The 22645-nt window shown below is 49.3% G+C and overlaps 1 protein-coding gene across 1 annotated transcript; it reads right to left on the bottom strand.

Moving 5' to 3' along the window:
* Positions 1–7584: 7584 nt before the first annotated feature.
* Positions 7585–17139, bottom strand: FGF3 (fibroblast growth factor 3). The gene is made up of 3 exons (XM_020970826.1): positions 16869–17139; positions 13738–13841; positions 7585–8001 (listed from the first exon to the last, which is right to left on the bottom strand). The coding sequence occupies exons 1-3, from the start codon at positions 17137–17139 to the stop codon at positions 7585–7587; spliced, it is 792 nt and encodes a 263-aa protein (XP_020826485.1).
* Positions 17140–22645: the final 5506 nt, after the last annotated feature.

The following is a 22645-nucleotide window of genomic DNA, read 5'->3' on the forward strand; positions in this document are numbered from 1 at the left end:
TGAAAAAATGCTTTAAATCACTATTGATTAGAGAAATGCAAATCAAAATAACTCTGAGATACCTATCCAATTAGCTAACATGACAGAAAAGGAAAATGATAAATTATGGCAGGGATGTGGGAAAATTAGGACACTAATACACTGTTGGAAAAGTTGTAAACTGATCCAACCATTCTGAAGAGCAATTGAAACTATGCTCAAAAGGCTATCAAACTGTGATACAGCAATAGCACTGCTAGGTCTGTATCTCAAAGAGATTTTTAAAAGTGGGGGGGGAGGACCTATTTGTAGAAAAATATTTATAGCAGCTTTTTTTGTGGCGGCAAAGAATTGGAAATTAAGGGGATGCCTATCAGTTGGGGAATGGCTGAACAAGTTGTGATAGATGATTGCGATGGAATATTACTATGTCATAAGAAATGATGAGCAGGATGCTTTCAGAAAAATCTGGAAAGACTTATATGAACTGATGCAAAGTGGAGCGAGCAGAACAAGGAACATTACACATAGTAACAGCAATATTATACTATGATCAATTGTGAATGACTTAGCTCTTCTCAGCAATACAATGATCCAAGACAATTCTAAAGGCCTCATGATGAAAAATGCTATCTGCCTTGGGAGAATGAACTGATGGAGTCTGAATGCAGATTGAAGTAGACTTTTTTCACTTTCTGTACTTTTTTCATGGTGTTTTTCCCCCTTTGGCTCTGCATCTTCTTTCACGACATGACTAATGTGGTAACATGTTTTGCATGATTGAACATGCATAGCTTATATCAAATCACTTACCATCTCAGGGAGGGGGGTGGTGAGAAAGAAAATTTGCAACTCAAAAATTTTTCTTCAAATAAATGTTAAAAATTATCTTTACATGTGACTGGGGTAAAATAAAATATGATTTTAAAAGATTAAGCCAATGCCTGGAGTGCCCCCTCAGCCTCCTCCTGGATATTTGGAAGTTCCTAGGATGTTAGCAACCTACTAGACAGCTTTCATGTTAAAGAATGGTTCTTATCTTGGTTTTCCAACTCCTGATATCATCCAAGACACCTAATTGCGGCAACTAACATGGCAATGTTGCCTGAACATGTAATTTTTTTTTTGCCTTTTTGGTGAGGCAATCGGGGTTAAGTGACTTGCCTAGGGTCACACAGATAGTAAGTGTCATGCGTCTGAGGCCAGATTTGAACTCAGGTCCTCCTGACTCCAAAGCTGGAGCTCTATCTACTGTGCCACCTAGCTGCTCCTTTCTTTTCTTTTCCTTTCTTTTTTTAAATTTTTTTTGAGGGGGCAAGGCAGTTGGGGTTAAGTGACTTGCCCAGGGTCCTGAACATGTAATTTCAACTGGGTTGGGCAGTATTATGGAAGCAAGAGAGCTGATACAGATCAGGAACTTATAGGCCCTAGTCCTGGAGAGTGCAGGGGGCATAAAGATCAAATATCTTATTTGGGATCACATAGCCAGGAAGCATTAAAGCAGGACCTGAACCCAAGACTTCCCTGGACTATCTCCTGTGTTTGGACAAACATAGCAAGATTTGCCATTTTATTTGCAATATTTCATCTAAGCCACACTGTTGCTCTATGAAGACACAGAGAGCGGCTAATTCTCTATTTTCCAGATGAGAAAACAGTCTCAGAGAGGCAAAAGTGACATTCCAGCCATGGCCAAACTTAAAAGAGCCTACTTTCTTTGGGAGGGATTTCCCCATAGTTGCAAAGCTTGGAAGCAGTAGACCTGGGGTTCAGACCCCAAGGACCTTCAGATGTCATCCATGGCTCTTCCCAACATACCAGGAATGCTTATGGCTAGACTGGGGTGGGGAGGCAGAGCAAACACTTAGCAGACACAGACTCTAGTTCTGTCTCTGCTGCTGGATAGCTGTGTGATCTTGGGCAAGACTCTAGTTCTTGTTTTCCTTCTTTGTATCTAGCATCAAAGCTCCTGGGACTCACAGAGGGTAAGGATATTCATCCCTTCCTGCTCTGTATCCAGCCGCGTGGTTGTGTCCAGAGTTCAAGCCACACTTCTAAAGAGAGAAATGAACTTCTTAGTAGGTGCCCTAATTTTCGCATTCATTGGTTCATCACCCCCACTCCACCCCAGTACTCTAGCAACAATTCTGTTTTGTGTCTAGTCTTGAGTTTCCCCAAGAAAGAAGAGAAGTTTTTAAAAAGGTGAACAATGAATGTACAGACATGAATTGGGCATGGAATAGAACCTTTATTCACATACAGAAAAGAGAATTCTGAGAATGAAAGAATCACAGTGTGCATTGCAGAATGCTTAGAACAGTTCAATAATTCATCACTATCACATAGTTGGGAGGTTAGTGTCCAGGTCCACTAAGTCTTTCCTTCTTCAAGATAAATCTAATAATAATACTAATCGCGTTTAGGATCAACACTTCACATACATTTTCTCATTTGATCCTCACAACAACTCTGTGAGGGAGGTGATGTTATTATCTTCATTTTGCAGTGGTGAAAACTGAGACAAACAGCGGAAAGGGACTTGCCCGAGGAATGTCTTAGACCAGATTTGATTTCAGCTCTTCCTGACTCCAGGACCATCACTCTACCCTCTGTGCCACCCAACCGCCTAAAACGTTGCCCTTTTCTTTAACTGATCCATGTATGGCTTGGTCCCTACAGCATCACCTCTGACCATATGAACCAGCTCTGGGTCAGTAAGAGGCATGGAAAGAGTCTTGGATTTTGAATGAGAAGACTTGGGCTTGAGTTCAGACTCTGCTCTTAGCTGTGTAACCTCAGAAAAGTCACTCCCATCTCTGAGCCCTCTTCTCTTCCTCTGGAAGTGCCTCCCAGCTGTGGTTCCAGGGTACTCCTTGTTCTCATTCTGCTGCTGGACAGCTCTAACTGGGAGAAAGGTCCTTCTATGGACAGAGCCAGCATTTACTTCCTGTAACTTCCACCCAGTGGTACTAATTCTAATCCGTGGGGTCAAGCTGAATGATTCAATTGGCAAATATTTATTAGGTTCTTATTATGTATCAGACACAGTGCAGAGCCCTGGGGATACAAAGGTGAATACGAGCTGATCCCTCCCGCATGGAGTTTCCATGTTGTTATGGGAGACAATGTACATACATACATGTATGGGAGACAATGTATACACACACACACACACACACACACATATATATATATTAATATATATATATATATATATATGAATATACACAAACACCAAATATAGGAGGCAGTGACTGGGTCTGTGATTTCATTGGTATAGGGAACTCCCAGGTAAGGAAGATCCCTCCATCAGTGCAAGTCAGCTTCTCTCCTGCAGTTCTGGTCTTAGAGGGCTGACTACCCCCCTAAAAATGTGAGTGATTTGCTCAAGGTCACATGATCACTATATGTCACAGGCTGGACTTGAACCCATCTGGGCTTCAAGGCTAGCTCTCTACCTGCTATCACTTCCCATACAAAACATGTCCAAAATAAATATGAGGTGATTTTTTTGGGGGGGAAAGCCAGGTATTTATAATGTTTCTAATCCTAATGACTTCCAAAACCTCTTTTAAACTCAACCCTTAACACTAGTGCCTTCTGATGCATTATCTTTTAATTTAATTTCTGTTTTCTTTTTTTTTAAAGTCCTTTAAGATGTGTGGCCTCCCACTTCCCTGGGAAGGCCAGTATTTCTATCATGCAAAGAGAGGATGAAAAATGAATCTAAGGTCCCATAGTGATATGGTAGCCAAGGAGTCTAATGGTCCCCAGTCTTGTTCCAATCCCCTTTTAAGGTCCATGGTCCACTTGCCTCACAAGAACCCTGTGAGCCATGGTGTGCTGGTAAATGTTGAACAAATGGCTCTCCTATATACACACAGCACACTTTTCAGATTAATCTACATTTTTCAGATTTTCTCCATCATTTTCTTAAGTCTAGACAATCAACAAAACAAGATGTTATTTTGGGTCCTGTAAAGCCCAATCCGGCCACACAGGGTGATTTAGGGTGCCTGCCCTCAGGGGTTGTCCTTTTGCCAGTGGACACATGGAGATCCCAAACAACTTCCCCTTCCAGAGGTGGGCCTGGGATGAATTGAGCCACCTCCCTTCCATCCATCTTTTCCTTTAACGGTAGATCTATGTTTCTGGCCTTCCTGCATTCCACTGGCTAGTGACCTTGCAGGACCGCCAGGCAAATGGGATGTTTCCTTGGTCTTCTGGTGGACAAAAACACAGTTTGCAGGAGGAGCAGGTGGGTGTCAGTCAGGAAGACCACAAGGCCTCCAAAGCATTCCCCAATCCTCTATTTCACAGGAAACCACCAAAGTGCCTTCCAGTGCCCCCCAGATCCCCCCCCCCGAAGCCACAGAGGCCTGGTAAATCAGGGGCAAGCTTGGAACCTTGATCCTGGTGTATCTGCATTGCTGGGGTTGGCCAGAGGACAACCTAGAATCTGAGCCTCAATATACATTCTCTCAGAAGCAAGCTCACTTCTTCCTAACATCAGCTGGAAGCCAGAGAGTCTCACCTGATTTTTTTTCTGTTCAGGTCAAGAAAATAGCAATGGGGGGCAGCTGGGTGGATAGAGCACCAGCCCTGGAGTTCAAATCTGGCCTCAGACACATAACATTCACTAGCTGTGTGACTCTGGGTAAGTCACCAATCGCCTCACCAAAAAAAAAATTTTTTTTGAACAAAGAAAGGAAGAAAGAAAATGGCAATGGGAGCAAGGCTGGAGTTTGAGCACAGACCTTGAATTGCTTTGCTTCCAACAAAACACAAATGAAAAACAACTTTTTGGGCCAGAGGTGGGTGAAGGAAGGTTCAAGGAAGGGGAGGGATGAGGAAAATGAGTTGGTGGGTCTCACACACTGCCTTGGGAGTGAGCAGCTCCTGACGTCTGGATCTGTGCTGGATAAACGCGGCCCCGAGGACCGTAGGGAAGCAGAGTCATCCTGGAGGTAAGGTCCAAGTGGGCCTTTGGCCTCTCAGACTCTTTCCCAGATAACCCATACTTTCTAGTAATGGACTGAGCCTCTCACTCTTATCAGATTAACCACAGTGTGAGCCCTGGAGGCCCCAGAAGGACTGTTCACTAAGTAGATGGGAGGCCTGCAGCAAGTCTGATTTTTTTTAAACAAGAAGAAGAAACCTATTGAATAGTGGCATCATGGCATTAGAACTGGACAGCCAGCTTTATTTATATGATGGGTAAACTGAGGCCCACAATGGTCAAGTGACTCAAACCAGGTCATACAGGTAGGTAGGGCTGAGATTCGAACCTGAGTCTTCTGGCTCCAAACCTAGCATCATTTCAACCAAGACATGATGTCTGAATCAGTTGATGATTATAATGGCTCTCATTTCTAGAACCCTTTAGGGTTTGCTAAGCTATTCCCCCACCCCTGCCTCGTTAGCAAGTGCTAGCATCCCTATTTTAGCGGGGAAGCCTGCAGGGTCTGTTCTGTACATCAGCCCACACTGGCCTGAGACTTTACAGTTTCTGAGTAGAGCATTTTAGCAGTCTTGCCCAGCTGAGTAATTACAGGTGTTTGTCACGGTATCATGAAATCACTCAGGTTTACAGCTGGCAGGAACCTGAAAGATCTAATCCAACTTGCTCAGTTTTCAGAGAGGTGATTTAACCCAGGTCACACAGCCAGTGAGTGGCAAAGCAGATTTGAATCCAAGTCCTCTGACCCTATGTGTAGTATTATACCCTTCCTCTATAATACTCTGCCACTTCATTTGTCTCAGTACGAAAAGGGTCTCTCTGCAAGCTTACAAAGGTTGGTCAGCTGACAAATGCAACTGAAAGCTGGTGTTAAATCTTCAATGAATGTGGCGAACTGAGATAGACCTAGAGCTCTCTGCTCATGGTCTTATACCAACAAACTAATATTTGTGTGCACAGATATGTATGCTAACCAATATCCCCAGTTGAACATGTGTTTGACTTATAATAGATGGCTCCTGAATCTAGTCATGGTAAAGGGGAGAGGGGATAAAACAGTGCTTTTCAGGTGGACGACAGAGAAATGGCACCTTGCCACAGCCCCCCAAGAAAAAAAAGAAGAGCTCATAAATGACGACATGTGACAGGGAGCCATATGGACATGGGAATAGTCCTCAGTGGTCTGGGTGCTCCCTGCGGGCTGGAACCCTTGGAGCTGAAGAGCACAGGTCTCTGCAGAGCAAGAGGTCACCAGGCTTTACTAGAGGAATGCGAGAATAAACAAATGAAGGAATTAGGCAAATGGGGACTTGCAGGGCTTTAGTATCATGTCTGGACTCAAGCATTATGCTTTTAGGATCCAGAATGTTTGGAATACATGGAAGGGAGAGGTCCACTCTTTTCCTCTCTCTGGGTATACATAGCATACACTCACACACACTCACACATTCATACTCACATGCAATTACACAGGCACAGTGGAGACACACACATCTTTATTTGTTTAACTTAGACAAACTGAACAGGGTTTTGCAAACAAACAAAAATAAACAAAAAACAAACAAAAAAACCCCCATGGCTTCCAGGTTCAAGAGAAATGACTTTTCATGCTGAACACAAAACGCATTTCCCAGAGGACATTACAACCTTCAGTAGAGAAGCCACGCCAATCTAATTCATGTCTACAGGGAAAAAGAAAAGATGAAAAACCTTATTGTCACAGATAGAGAGATGTCAATAAAACAACACTGTTTTTCCAGGTCCCATGAAAATTGTTGAAGGAAAGAAGTCAGATAAAGTCTTTTAAGGTCTTTTTAATGATTTAATTAAACAAATACCAAATACCCAAACTGTTCACCCATGTATGTTGCTGTTGGATGGGATTCATCTATTTCTGGCCTAAAAGATGTGATGGAGGGTGTGCAGGACCAGAAAAGAAAGTGGCACAGGCTGCTCATGTTGGAAGAATGAAACAATAGCCCAGGTGGTACCCTGGTACCCCTAGCATGTCAAAGGAACAGGAGGAGGGCCTCCAGCCTTCAGGGAAGACTGATGGGGAAATGTGGATGAAGAGAGCACAGGATGAGAGTGTTCAGGGAATGGAAGGGGGAAGGTGATGGAGCTGGGCTCTGCCTTGGAGACCACAGCCCGCAAATCAAGGAGCCTTCCCCAGCAAGCTGAGAGAGCTCAGCTATGTTGACTTCAGGTGAGAGGCATGATAGACTTTGATGGTTTATCAAAATGAAATTCAAGAGAAATACACAGCCATTTCAACTGAAACCTGTTCCCTGTCTTCTCCTCCCAAAATAGCCCCACTGCACCCTGGCCTTCCCATCCACAATTCCCATCTTTATTGACAAATAGTTGGGAATCCCTTGGCCTACTCCCCGGAAATAGAAGGGAATGGTTAAGGCCTTATGAGGATACCTGGGGGGACTAGAAGAAGGAAGTCAAAAATATATTGTAAGGAGTTACAGCCTTTAAATGCAATTTTTATAGGTATGGAGATAGAGAACCATGGACAGGAAGGCTTGCCATTGTAATGTGCCTCAAGGGGTGTGGCATTCTGTAAACCGCCGTGAATGAGTCTAAGAGCACTAGATGTGAGGAGGCTGGACAAGATGTCCACTCAAGCTGACGGTGGGTCAGAGTGTCCCGGGAGGGGCTGACGCGCTCACAGAGGGAACCTCAGGCAGGGCTGTCCCTCTCCCGGCTTCCAGCACTGGTGAGTGTCCCTGCCTCCTCTTCCTCTCACTCTTGTCCGCCGGCTGCCGGAGGCTCTCCCTGTACCGGACGCTGGTGTGGAAGAGCCGGACCATCTCGTGGTCTTTGCTATCCAGGACTCGGGGTAAGAAGAGAGAAGATTTCTGGGTCCGGCGGGTTTTAAAACCCCTCCTGGGTCGGCCCTTCCCGTTGATGGAGACATACCAGAGTCTCTCGGCGCTGGCTTTGCGCCTGGCCCCAGCCCCGTTGGGCGCTGTTCTGTACAGGCGAGAGGCATAGGTGTTGTAGCCTAACTCATGCAGCCGCTCCACAAACTCACATTCAGCGTTGTAGTTCTCCTGGAAAACAAATCCTCAAAACTCAGGATCTGCCGGGGAGGAAGGGGAGAGGCTGACACTGCGGGCAGGGGCTCTGAGCCCACTGTTCGGGGCTGAGAAGGAGCACGGCTTTGAAGCAAAGCAGAGATCACTCAAGAAAAGGCAGGAGGTCTAAGCTCTCTTCTAGAGAATTAATCAATCAATTGGTAAAAAGAATGCAGCAACAGCTGTGGGGAGAAGGGGGAAATGGGCCAGGCCTTGGAACCCTTGGGAACTCCAAGAGAAGGGAAAGGATTTTATAGTCACATTCCAAGGATGAGAGATGGCACTGACTTTCTATGGGGCACAGAATTTGAAGTCCAAATATCCCCTTTTATCCCAGACCTGCTATGTCTTACCCATCACTCCTACCATTCCTGGCCTCAGTTTCCTTATCCGCAAAGTGGAAAGGTTGGAACAGATTACTCTTGAGATGCCTTCCAGCTCTGGTCTCAAGATTGTTGGTGATTTTGTGACATCACAGTTTCCTTGATCTGTGGCTTGGGGGGGGGGTGCAGATGGAAGGCAGATAACAAACAGATCTGGCCCTTTGCAAGGATGTGGCCAAGGGTTTATGAGGGTCCTGACAGAGGCTAGCTCCCACAAACAAGGCACTGCTCAGAGCCCCAGGGAAGAGGACTCTTGGGGGGGGTGTCTAAGGATAGTCTTTGGAGGCCATTTCCAGTTCTAAATCCTGGGGCTGAGGAGGAAGCCTCCCCAGGTGACTAAAAAGAGGAAAAATCATTGTGTCAGACACAATCAAATCTGGTTATTTCTCTATAGATCACCAAGAGCTTTCAGGATATAATCCTGTCTGATTTTCACAACCCATCCATGAGGTAGCTGACACCGGAACTATAATTTTTTCCTTTGAAGTGAGGAAACTGGGGCTCCTAAGTGGAACTGACTGGTCCCAGGACATGTAACTAGTAATTGGGAAGCAGCCTGGCATAGTACAGAGAGTGCTGATTCTGAAGTCGTGAAGAACTGGGGGGAGGGGAGGTCGATCTTGCCTCAGGCATGTGTCGATTGTGCCTTCGTGAACAAACAAATCCCTTTACTTCTCCGCACCTCAGTTTCCTCTTTTGTCAAATGAGATGGACAATAAATGCCCTGCTTATGTTTCAGGGTTTCTGGGAGGAAATGGTGAACTCCTGCCTACAGACCCCTCCTTGAAAAAGTATATAGAGAAGACAGACCAAGACAGCTCCAGGAAGTCACTTGGAGGCTGTGCCCAGTGCTATGGGGCTTGGCTTTTGCTCTGTCTCCAGAGGTCTGGCCCCCTCACATCTGCTTCCACTGGGTAAGGGCTTCCTGGCTGCGCTCTCCACTGGGGCAGCTGGGGCCTGAGCCACCCCCAATTGAAATGTTACGCTGATCCCAGAGAAGACGAGTGGAAGGTCTAGCTGGTTCTCTTCCCAGCATCCTTAAACTGAGCCTGCCCTTCTGCCATGGGCCTTCTAAGGCCTCTCCTGCTTTTGTTTCTCTTCTCTCTCAAGGAAAGAAGGGAAATGTGGTGGGCTCTGAACATTGGGAGTGTTCAGAATGCCATGCTTTGCTCCCTCCTCAAGCCATGAAGTTTGCAGGTGAACATTTGGGGCCTAAGAAGGTGAAGGCAGAGACAAGGCAGCTGGCCAAGGCCTGCCCTGGATCAGATCCAGAGCTTTGGCAATACACATTGTCTGAAGAAAGAGGCACTGCTTTGAAAGGGGATATTCCCAATGGGCTAGAACGAATTTTGAAAGGTCAGGGGAACACCCTGGAAGGACACTATTGGAGGGCCCTGGCTGGCTCAAGAAAGTCTGGGTGCCTTCCAGCTACCTAGCTTAATTCTTAAACCTGGAGAGTCAAGGTTGGTGAAAAGCCATCAGGTCTGAGTGTCTGGGGGTTGTACATGGGTGTGGGTATATATGTGTGAGCTTGAGTGTGCAAAAGTGCATATGTGTATGTGTGTGAATGAGTGTGAATGTGTATAAGCATGTCTGTGTGTCTCTGAGCATATGTATGGATGAGTATTAAATAATGGTTGTATGTGTATAAATGAGTGTGCTGATGTGTATAAGCATGTGTACAAATGAGTGTTAATTATTGTGAGTGTATGTGTGTGACTGTGTGAGTATGAGTGTGTGGATGTGTGCGAATGAGTGTCTATATATGTGTCTCTGTGTAAATGAGTATGTTTCTTAGTGATTGTGGGTGAGTGTGTGTACATGTGTGAAAGAGCATTATATATGTAAGTTCCAGCATGGGAATACAAGTGTGTGAATAAGTATGTCTGTATGTCTCTGTGTGTTCTGTTAGTGATTGTGTGTTTGAGTGTGTGCATGTGTGAAAGAGCAGATACATAAGTTTCACTGCGTGAATGCAAGTGTGTGTGAATTGTGTGAATAAGTATATCTGTATTCTGTGTGTGAATGCATGTATGAATCGGTTAGTGATTGCGTGCTAGTGAATATGTACATGAACATGTATATGAATGAGAGTGCATTTCTTGATGTGTGTGTCTATGTGTGTACTGTGTCAATGTTTTTGAGAGGGGAATGTATATGAGTGTGCCGCTTTATCTTTGATTGCCCTTAATTAATTAAGATTTTACAAATCCACGCTCCCCCTTCACGGCACACTCACTTGAGCCCAGAAAACATCATTGGAAAAGCATAGACCAAAAGTAGAAAGATAGAAACTTGGTTTTATGGTCAAGCTTATGTCTAGATGGAAAATCTCTCGTTCCTTAAGAATGCAGCCCGCTAGCCAAATCAATGCTGCAGTAATTGGAGGGAGCAAATTTCACACACATTATATACACATTTTACCCTATGGAATTGACTTTTTCCCCCTTTCTTTTCTTATGGAAGAGACAATAGTACACAGGCCAGAAGAATCCCCAGGGGTTGGTCATCACAGCAGAGTGGCGGGAGGGCCATGATCTGTGCTAACAGGGTGAAGGCAATGCCAGTGTGGACCGACGGAGCCAATAGAAGGTAGGCTTCTTGAGGGCTAGACCAATTCTTGTTTTTACTTTGCCTTTCCCATCAACTGGCGCAGAACAAGGTCTTCTTCCTTTTTTTTTTTTTTGGCAATTGTGGTTAAGTGACTTGCCCAGGGTCACACAGCTAGTAAGTGTCAAGTGTTTGGTCTGAGGCTGGGTTTGAATTCAGGTCCTCCTGACTTCAGGGCCGGTGCTCTATCCACTGCGCCACCTGGCTGCCCCTCACAGAACAGGGTCTTAAAGGCCAGATAAACACTGGTCCCCCCAAGTTCCATCTCTCCTTAGTCCCTCTCCCACAAAGCCAAATGTTTTTACCTCTTCCTCTCCAAAGCTCCGTTTCTTTAAGACAGCTATCTAGGGACTGCAGTGCCAACAGATATTTACAAAGCACTGCATCATGTTCTAGAGCACCCAGGGCAGCTTGGCAGTGCAGTGAGTAGAGTGCCAGGCCTGGAGTCAAAAGGACCTACGTTCAGATCCAGCCCTAGACAGTAACTAGCTGTGTGACCCTGGGCAAGTCACTTAATCCTGTTTGCCTCAGTTTCCTCATCTGTCAAATGAGCTGGAGAAGAAAATGGCCACTTCAGTATCTTTGCCAAAAAAACTGGGGTCACAGCTGAAATGACCAAACTGGACTGTATCCAGAGGCTGGATGATGGGGCACATAAAAAGGCCACACCCTAACTCGAGTCTAACTCACAATTGCCAGGGGCTTACTGGGAAATGACACAAGTAAGAGACGTGTTAATCTCACTTCCACTGGGAAGCTTTTGGGGGGGTGGGTTGCCCATGAGGGTTAGATCAGAAGTCAGAGGACCTGCCTTTGAATCCCAGTTGCCTTGGGCAAGTCACTTCCTTAAGTCTCAATTTCCTCATCTATAAAATGAAGAGGTTTGGACTAAATTTCTTCTGAGATTCCTTAGTTATAAACCAATAATCCTAAAGTGACCTTTGGTCTAAGAAAAGTCATACTTTCACCTGAGGTTATAGAACCAGAGCATTTGGAGCTCAAAGGATAGACACCATCTTATCTAACCAGCACTTTTTACAGATCAGGAAATTGAGGCCCAGTTATGGAAAGGCACTTTCCCAAGATTCCTCTTACGTGGAAGACTGGTACATGGTAAAAACAAAACAAAACCTTCTGCTTGTCCCCAGAGGACAGAACCAGGAGCAGTGACTGGTAATCATCATGGCAAATTTAGACTTGATTTCGCAGCTCTTGGCATAGTGGTTGCCACATAGTAGGATTGTTGATTGCTTGATGTCAGGACCAACTGCCCAATGGTTAGAGCTGTCCCAAAGTGAAATGGGCAGCCTCCAGAAGCAGACTCATCATCCCTCTCAGTCTTTAAGCAACAACAGACAGATCTTTTGTCTGGTGAATTTTAGGGCTGGGAGGGGTTGGGGGAGGGAGTTAGACCAGGTGGTCACAGAGGTCTTTCCTACCTCTGAGATTCTGTTATCTGGTGCTATCCTTGACTCTCACTCATCCTGTGTATCCAATCTGTGGCCAAACATTTCCATTTCTACCTTTATACCACCCCTTGAATACCTCCCCTAGTTCTCTCAGTTCACACAGTCACCACCCTAGCACAGACTCTCATCACCTCTCACCTGGGCAATTTACTGCAGAAGCCTTCAAATTGACCTTCCTGCCTCAAATCTCCCCACTCTAATCCGTCTTCCACTCAGTATAAGTTGCCAAGATTTTTCTAAGACTCTGGTCTTAGACCTGAGCCCATGCTCCCCACACCCACCTCCACAAGCTCCCCAGGCTACTTATTACTCTCAAGATCAAATAAAAATCCTTGTGGTTGTTATTTAAAGACCTTCATCATCTGACCCCTTCCAACCTTTCCAGTCTTCTTAGATTTTACTCCCTTCCACTCACACTGGTCTACTATTTGTTTTTTCTCCAACAAGAGACTCCAATCTCCAGTTTACAGGACTTCCCACTGACTTTCCCCTCTGCCTAGAATGCTCTGTCCTTACCTCTGCCTCTTAGGATGCCTGGCTTCCTCCAAGATTCAGCTCAAATCCCACCTTCTGCAGATGGATTTTCCAGGTCCGTCTTTCCTTTGGTTCCCCACCTCCATCCCTTGCCCTCTCAGATTACCTCCTGTCTACTCTGTTTGTATCTTGTATGTACCTAGTTGCTTTGGTATTTGAGTGTCCCATTAGAATGTGAGCTCCCTGAGGTCAGGCCCACTTCTCTTTCTTTGGGTCCCCAGCATTTAGCACTGCATCTGACATATGATAAGTGCTTAATAAATGCTCATTGATTGACATTAAATAGCAAAGCCATTCTAGGTCTTTGAGTTCAAATGCGCTTAGCACTCCCCCCTACATCAGCTCCACAGTATCAGTTCTTTTCTGAATTGGATGATCTGGGTTCCATCTGCTTGTGTGGACATTCAATAACTATAACAAGGTTTGGGGGGCTACTTCAGAGACTTTGGGGAGGGCCACTCCCGATTCTTCAACCCAGCCCTGCTTTTTGCAGATGAGAAAACTTGGGTCCAGACTGGAAAAGTACTTTGTCTAGAGAAGGAAACCTAGATTCTGGCCTTGGTTCCTCTTCATGTCTCCTTGGGCTCTCTCAACATTGTTTACCTTCTGAGGCCTTTGGCAAATGGGACCAGCAGCCCACCTAATCAGTCTAGTGGGCATTGCTTGGGTTTTAGGTTAGGCAAACCCAGACACCGAGGTATCAAAGCCAGGCTTACCGAGGCATAAAGTCTTCCTCGTTTGTTCATTGCCAGATAGCGCCCAGAAAACAGTCCCTTTATGGCCACAATTCCAACTTCCACTGCTGTGATTTCTAGGATACCTAGGAACAGAAACAGAGTAGAATGAATCCTTGGTGTTGAAGGTTAGTGATACCCCTGTGCCCAGCCAGAAGTTGAAATGTATGCCATCCCTGCTGACCACTAGTGCCCCTTACTTCTCTTTAAAATAACTTCAAAGCCCCGGGAGAGAAAAGCCACCCACCAGGGCCTCTCTAAAGCAAGGAGGCATTTGGACAAAGAAAGAAGGACCTGGCTAAAGCTGGGCCCCTACTCTCCAAGCACATTCCTGGCTGATTAATTGAGACTCCAGAAGCTTCCCAAGGCCAAGCCCTGACATTGAACCAGAGTTCCCTAATCCCCTGTGTCTATTAAAAAAAAAAGACAGAAAGAAAGGAAAAGAAGAAAAAAGGTCTAAATCCTTTTCTGAGAGACAGGGGAGCTCTTGACTCTCTGAGATTGGCTGCAAAGGTCTCCTTTAGAGGACAATGGCCTCCCCTCAGGTCTTCTAGAGGGGAAGATGGGAGGGGGCAGGCTACACCTGGAGGCTTGGATACAACCCTAAGTGGCTTGGCCCCCAAGGGGCTCTTACCTGGAAGCAATCACAGGATGTCTGGGAGAGCCAGAATCCAATGAAAGGCAAAGCTTAGCCATACTGGCCCCTCTGTCCCAGGGTCAGAAGCCAAGGAGGTAAAGAGCCCTTTCCTTGGGACGAAGGACAAGTGATTGGTTCTGGGTTGGAGTGGTGGGGAGCCAAAGGGTTAGAGGCTACTGAAGTTCTGGGCAGTTGAGGATGGGTGTGGGGGGAGAGGCAAACATGTTGGAAGCCATGGGAATGAAATAGGACCCCTATGAGGAGCCAAGCTACCAGGGCCAGGGGCAAAGGATATCATCTTTCCGGGCTCCCCCTGGAAGCTCTATCCATCACCACCGTTAGCATCACCCTTACTGGCATTAATAAGCAGAAGAAAAGGGCCAGAAGCCAGATCTGCCAGACACCTGGCCTTCCCAGTTCTGCCACACCAAGGTCGTAGAGTTCAGCACTAGGATGTAGGGGCTGGTTAAAGAAGGGGAGGGGGAACCATCCTTTTGGCACTTGGAGGCACACACATGTGTGGGAATTGTTTTTATCCCCCCACCACTCCCAAACAAATTCTTGATCAGCACCTCATTTCCTGACCGCCGGGGGATAACGAGGGTGACAGCTGGTTTCTATCACCCAGTTTAATGAACTCTGAAGGATGATGCTTCAAAAAAGCCTTTTGGTGGCTGGAGGTTTCCTTTAGGAAACCGCGGTTTTCCTTCGCCGCCTTCAGCCAGACCTCCGCAGCTTCCGCATCCCCCCCACCCCCCAGCCACCTCGAGGCTGGCCAATTCACAGGGAGAGTGCAGGTTACTGCCCTGTCCCGGGTCACCGTCTTTCTGCGACCTATACGCTACAGTGCCCTGGGACCGCCTATACTCTACTCCACGGCCCCTGCACCTTCTCGGCCCCGACTCATACCGGGTGCCGTGCTTTGGGATTGGAGTCCTGCACCCTGTGCCCTGAGTCCTTCTGCGTACTGCACCCTGGGCCAGGACAGGGAAGAGAAACATCCCAGTTTCCAGGCCTAAAGCGAGGTTTCAGAAGACAAGGATCATTCCAGGATAGTTCGGAACTAACTAACCTTCCTCCTCCCGGAAGAATAGGAATCTGCAGTATAGCCACTTTTATCCATCCTATCGAAGCGCTCGGGGACCTCTTCCGAGTCCGCGCGTTCAGCTCGCCCTGGTCAGCACCCACGTTGGAAGCACATAGAGCCCACCAGAGTGGCGAGGCCAGCCCCTAGTAGCTGAGCTTCCTAGTTCTTCCGTCCCTCGACTTCCTGGTTCCCCAGACGCCTAATTTCTTGACCCTCGCCCCATCCCATTCCCAGCTCTCTCAAGCTGCCCGACGCACTGAATATACCCAGCAGAGCTCCCGCGATCCTCCCCGGCATCGGGAACAGGAGGGAGTGGTGGTGGAAGGGCCTGGGCAGCAGGACTGGGGCATTGTAAGAAAAACCCCTATGGGGTCTGGGCAGGAGTTTGAGTCAGGCTGAAGGAAAGTGGTGAGGAACGAGCCCTCTGCACGTGGGTTCGATGTGGCCGCTGCACACTTTCTTAATCCCCCGTCCTCCCAAATCTATTTCGAAGCTCGGCAGAGATGCCATTTCTGAGCTGAGACTCTCCTAGGGTGGGTTAATGAGGCTGGGCAGTGGGGTGGAGAAGGGCAGTCTAAGGGGCTAAGCACTGAGACTCCAAGGTCCAACCTATCCCCTCCCCAGGGGCGCACAGAGCATCTACCCTCTGTGAGCACACGCTCCGCAGGACAGTGAGGCCTGGGGACCCGGGGAGAGCGAGGAGAGATGGTGTCGTGTGCGTGTCTCTGTGTGTGTGTGTGTGTGTGTGTTGTGTGTGTGTGTGTGTGTGTGAAATTTGTACCCTGAGAGGAAAAAACTGGGGTGGGGGGGGAGCCGAGGACCGGAGTGGGAGGGGAAAGGCAGATTTATCTTCTGTACTGCCTCCAAAGGGGATAAGCCCACAATCCCGAAATGCCGGGAAGGGCAGCTACACAGCCTGACTAGGGCACAGTACTGCGCTAGGCAGAGAGCCTGAGGCTCCTCGATCTGGCTGGCACTGGGAATAAGTGTCAGGAACACGGCAATACTAGTAACGAACCGTCGTATAACGTGACACATTGGCTCCCCGAAACTCATAGCCCCCGAGAGTGGTCAGAATCAGGAAGCCCTTCCCCACCGGTTCAGCCTGGGCCTGAGAGAGGGAGGTGCCAATGCCACCCCGAGCATCCACCCCCTGACAAAGCTTGTCTCTGTTCCTTTCCCGTCCTGTCCCGGTCCCTGTCCCTGTCCTCGTTCCTAACCCAGTCCGGTATTGCGCCCTTCCAGCCCCATTGCCGTGTATATCTCCGAACCTGCCCCCACCCCCGTGCCTGTCCCGGTCCCCGTCCTTGTCCTTGTAGTCCTCGGCCAGAGCCGTCCCTCTTCCGACGCTCCCTGCTCCCCCAGGTCCAGCTGGCGGGCGGTACTCACTGTAGACGCTGTTCTCCAGGCTGCCGCCGACCCGGCCGCTGGGGGGGATCTGCAGGTGGTATTTGGTGGCGCAGTAGAGCTTCCTGCGCCGGGGCGCTCCGCCAAGGTGCTCATAGACACCACCTCGGCCCCCGGCATCTCTACGGAGCCGGACCTCTGGGGCCCCAGTCTCTGCCTCCCTGGCGGGCCCTGGCTGAGCCAGGCCCAGGGCCCACGCCGCCTGCCCGCTGGGATGGAGCAGACTGAATACCAGGAGCCAGATCAGGACCATTGTGGCATGGTGACAAGGACGCTCAGGCTACTACAGAGACCCGGAGCGGGCTGGAGGTGGGGGCGGAGCGCCCCTCGGGCGCCCATGAACCCGCAGCCGAGGCTCCGCAGCCCCGACAGCCTCCAGCCGAGCTGCGAAGCCCCAACAGCGTGCGGCGGGGATGGGGAGCGGAGGCCCTCTGGGACCCTCAGTACCCTCTTCCCCTTCTCAGGTCCGCCTGCCCTCTGGAGCCTCAAATCAGTGAGAGAGCAGCCAGGCGGAGCACAACAAAGTCGGGGAGAAGGTGAAGGAGAAGGAGGGAGGGAGGGAGGGAGAGAGAGAAAGGGAGAGGGAGGGAAGGGAAGGAGGAGAAGAGGGGAAGGGGAGACAGAAAAAGAGATAGACTGGAGGAGAAGCCCGGTAAATTTTTGACTGGGAAAAAATTTCTGTTGATGGAGAGAGCATAGAAATAAAAGGCCTCTCTGGCAACAATAGAGTTCTGAGGCCAGTTGATGGAGAGCAGGAAGGGAAGAAAAGAGAGAGAGGCAGGAGAAGGGAGAGAAGGGGGGGAGGGAGGGAGGGAGGCGTCCCGCAGTCGTGCGGGAACTCCCCTCCCCTGCCCTCCCGTGGGCCCTGGAGGAGAGGTCTTGGCGTTTCCCACACAGGATCCCCTACTCCCCGCCCCTAGGGACAAGCCGCACCCCACACAAAGAGTGAGGAACGAGCACGCGGGCGCACGGAGGTGCACACACCCGCCGGAGCTCCGCCGCGGTGCTCAGTCTGAGGGCACAGCGTCTCTTGGCCCGGCCTCTCCCTTTTCCCTCTCTCTCCCCCTCTCCCTCTCTCCTTCTCTTCCGCCCCCCCAACCCCGCTTTGAAAGACCTCTTCCCTTCCCCCACTCCCCTGAAGACCAATTACACGTCCGAAAATTATACATTAAGGATTTCAAGTCAGCGGGGCCTGGGGTCTGTCTGTCAAGCACCCCCCCCATCAGTCCCAAATCACAATAGTGACAAGCGGGATGACTGATGTGGCCTTAAAACAACGAGGGGCGGGGTTGGGTGGGGGTTTTTTAAAAATGCACATTTAAAAGACGGAGAATGATAAAGGAGGACGCAAACTCCAACTGCTGGGGGCCGATACCCGGAGAGAGTGCGGCAAGCAAACGTGTGTGTCCGCGCTTGCGTATGTGTGCATGTATGTTTGTGTGCATGTGTGCGACTGTGCATGCATGTTTTTGTGCATGTGCCAGTGCGTGCGTGTGTCCATGTGTGCGTGCGTGTTCATACGCGTGTGCAAGTGAGTGGGTGTATGTATGCGTGTGCGTGTGACTGAGATTTCGGTGAGCGTGCGGGTGTTTCTCACAGACCAGTGGTGAGGGAGCCTTGATTTTCCGCTCTTCCCGTCATCTTCCTCCCAGGGGGAAAAGCCCTGGGCCCCAGAGCCGCCTGCGTAGAGCACTTCTGGGGTGCTGGGGTGGGGCGAGGGGCAGAGAGGAGGCTCAGCTAATCCTCGTTGCGTTCTGAGGCGTTGCTCCTTGCCCCCGAACTCTGCGCAAAGATGCTGAGATAGACCTTCGCTCCCATTTGCCCCTGGGTTCCACGAACTGACCGAAGGCCAAATAGCTTGGCCTAAAGCAAAGGGAACCGGCCGGCCTCCCGCGCTAACGCCAAACGCTGCCATGCTGGACCAGAAGGGAGGGCTGGGAGATTCTTGGACAGCCTCATCTGGGTGCCCCCCCCGGGGTGCAGGAGTGATAGAGGATGAGAGAGTGGAACACACACGCACACACACACACACACACACACACACACACACGGGCAAAGGCCTAGACAGAGAGAACAGGAGACAGAGAGAGAGACAGAGAGACAGAAGAGACAGAGAGAGACAGAGAGCTGGAGAGATAGAGACAAAGACACACATAGAAACCGATAGTGACTGAAACAGAGGCAAAACCAGACAGATGGATGAAAGACCGACAGACTAGGAGGGGAGAGGGACGCTCCCAGACAGAGAGACAGAGAAGAGCCTTCTCTCCAGAATGAATCTGTCTAGGTGCCAGCTCCAGGAAACTCGTTAATTAAATTTGCATCTGAAATGGCTGAAAATCAAGAGCTTTGGGGGGCACAATTTGGGAAATGAGAGTGATTAATTTGTCCCATTTAACCTGACACTTTAATGCTGGCCATCAGAAGGCAAGGAAGTGCCCTTTAATTCAATTCAGTTCAAGTCAATTCAACAAACATTCAAGATACACTATTAGGAGCCAGATTTCCTTAAGAAGAAATCCTGTTTTCAATCTCCTCTCTTCTCCTCTCCTCCACTGGAAGGGACCTCAGAGGCCGGGGGTTAGACGAAGTACCCTTGCAGTTCCTGATGCTTTCATAGTCTAGGACTTCTTGTATAGCTCATCATCTGCCCAAATTCAGACTTGTTGCTAACCATTCAAGGCCCTCCACAGTCTGGCCCCTTCACAGCCCTATCTCAAATTACTCCCCTTCCTGCATTCTGTAGTGTAGTTGGGTACTATCCAGGTCCCATCCTCCAGTTCTGACTGTTGCTCAGGCTGTTCCCTACTGCTGTGGCTCACCTCCTACCTACTCCTGTGCTCACCTCCCCCCTATAGTTTAGAATTCCTCTCCTATCCTTTAAAGCCCAACTCCAATGTCTCAATCCTGGGGACGCCAAACCCATCTCTCCAGTCAGTAATGACCTTCCCCCTTCCCCATTCATGCAGCTCTTGGTTTGATCCTCTCTGCTGCATCTGTCTCTCCTCCAATTTAGTTGGAGAAATGGAGCAATATCGAAGCTTTTTTCTCTTTATTATTTTTGGGTGTTCTGTTCCTTTATTATGGGGTAGATTACTTGAGGGCAGGGTGGGCTATTTCTCTAACTTTGGTTTCTCCTAGAGTTTTCTGTATAGGACTCTGCATTCTTGGTGCTTAATAACCAAAGCTTATTGAATTGGATTCGAGTCTCCTAAGCGGGCATTACCCCTTACCCTTCCCTCCCACACACACACATCACAACCCCATTCCCCAACCAATTAATCCTCCATCAATTTGTCTGGGTGGTGGGAATGGGGTCAAGGCTGTGCCCTCAAGTTCATTCCCCAAATATTGTCTCCTCATCTTGCTTGTGGACTTGAGCCTGGCTCCCCTACCCAGTGTCAACATTCTGAGCCTTCATCTGTCATTATTGGAAGAGCTGGCCACAGGTCAGGTACCCACAGGCACAATAGGAGTGGTTGTTTTTTGTTTTTCCTGGCTCCTCAGTCACTAAGTCTCTTCGTTTGCCTCCTTCTCTCTTTGCCCCGGCAGTCTCTGAAGTCTCTGGAGCAGAAACAAATAAGGAGGGGATATGTGGAGATGTGTGGGTATGGGTGTACAGGCCAGTATACTCAGTCTTGGAGCTCACTGACCTCTTGAGACCCCATCTACAGGGCCATGCTCAGGTCTAGGTGCCGCAGTGTAGGGAGGCTTTTGCTCAGCTGGAGAGAGCCCAGTGGAGAACAGTCTGGGTTGGGAAGGAAGTAAAGATCTCACCATAGAAGGGTAGGCTAAAGGCTTAGCTGGGAAGGGGAGAGACCAGGCACACGTGAGAACTAATAGCTAGGATAAGAAGGCTGTCCCATGTGGAAGACAGATTACACTTAGATTTGGCTCCAGGGAACAGAACTAGGAGGGGTGATGGTGAAGGGAGCAGGGTCTGGTTGAATATAAGCAAACACTTCCTCACTGTCCCAGCAACCCAAAGTGGACAGGGGAGCCTTGGGAGGAGGGAGGGAGTCGCAGGTCCTTCTCCTCCCAGAGGGCTTTGAGCCAAGGCAGGGCATGGGTTCTTGTTCATTTCAGAGGCAGAGTGGGCCGCTTCTGAAGTCCCTTCCAGCTGGGAGACCAAGTGTTTCTGAATCCACTTTCTGGAAGTCTGGAGTCTATGGGGGGTGAGGGGGAATGTGGGGAGGCTGACCTTGGATAGCCCACCCCACACGTTGACATGGCTGCTCACTTTCCTGGGCTGGGTGGGGCAGAGCAGGGATGTGCTCCTTGAACCCCGACTTCTTCAGCTACCCCTTCACATCTGTCCACTGGAGAGCCTTCAGCTGGCCAGGGGAAGAGGTAGAGTGTGTTTCATAAAAGTAATTTTTTAAAAAAAGAAAATATACAACCCCCCCAAAAAAAAACCCAGTAATAACATCTGACGTGTATCTAAACTTTTCACTTTATAAAACCCTTTACACACATCGCCTCATTGTATCCTTACAACAGCCCCGAAAGGTAGTTCTGAGTACGCCCATAAGGAAATGAAGGTTCACCAAGAGATGGTAAGGCCTGGGAAAGAGATATGCAAGCGGGCCTCCCGAGGCAGGTCTGGCCAGCTCGACTCGTGTATCGGGACTGGAGCCCCAGTGAGCGGACCCTAAATCCGCGCCGTCGGTGCAGGGCCAGGGCCACCCGGGGCCGTGGTTCTGCTCCTCCTGGCGGGCCCCAGCTCCTAGATATTAAAGCCGACCCCCCGCCTGTGGGTGGAGGAACGACCGGTTAATAACTGCTCCGCAAATTGCTTCCAGCTTGCTCCCATTATGGGGACGATTTTGCTAATTACCGCCATCATCTCCCCAGCACTGCCGCCTTTGGGTATCTCCCCTGCCCCGGGCCCGCGTCCAGTCCCTGAGCTCTCAGCTCTCGGTAAGGGCAGAGAGGTCGTCCCGGGGATGGGCTAGTTCCCGGAGCAGATAACGGTATCCTGGGCCTCCCCTTCATCCCTAATTTCTGCACCCCATTCAGTCACCGCATCCCTGATGTCCAAAGCATCCGCCCCTTCATCCCCAAAAGCTGGGCTTTTGGCTGGGACAAGGGGTCTCCTCTCCTTCCCGGTACCACCCTCCTCCCCTCACGGCCTCACACCAGTTGCCTTACTGTCCCTGGCCAGCCACCTCCCGAGTCCCTACCTCCCTACCCCCCATCCTCTCTACTCTGGAAGCTGCCAGCCCCATTCCTGGAGCTGGGGACTATTTTTTTTCCTTTTTTTTTTTAAAGGAGTGGGGGAGGAGGAAGAGGAGGGAGAAGAAAGGAGGGTCTGTTTGATGTGGTCTCCCTTCGAGCAGAGGGTGGGACTTCAGATGTGGTCTCTGCTCTCTCTGGAAATCTTTGTTAATTACGTCCCTGAAGCAGCCCCCAAGCACCCCAGCAGCCCGTAATCACTGGGAAGCTCAAGGCGCCTGGAGGAGACCCCTGCTCCCGGTCCCTTTCCCTGCCCCCCATTCGGGCTTCAGACCGACCCCATCCCTGGGAACAGTAGATCTGTCCGCCTGGTTCGTGGAGCCCTATCTAAGGTCCCAGCCTCTCTGGGCTGCTGACTTCCAGCAGCGCCTGGAGGGAGTTTCTAGCAGCCACACCTAGGTGGTCGGGGGAGGTGGGTCTAGGGAGTAAGGACTGGGATGCTATGGCCAGAATGCAAAATCAAGCACTTTAGGTTCAACTCGAAGGTGGGGTCCCCTCTTCCAGAGCCCAGAACTTCCTACCTA

Source organism: Phascolarctos cinereus, unplaced genomic scaffold (genome assembly GCF_003287225.1).
Source record: "Phascolarctos cinereus isolate Bilbo 61053 unplaced genomic scaffold, phaCin_HiC Scaffold_9;HRSCAF=440, whole genome shotgun sequence".
NCBI classification, from domain to species: domain Eukaryota; kingdom Metazoa; phylum Chordata; class Mammalia; order Diprotodontia; family Phascolarctidae; genus Phascolarctos; species Phascolarctos cinereus.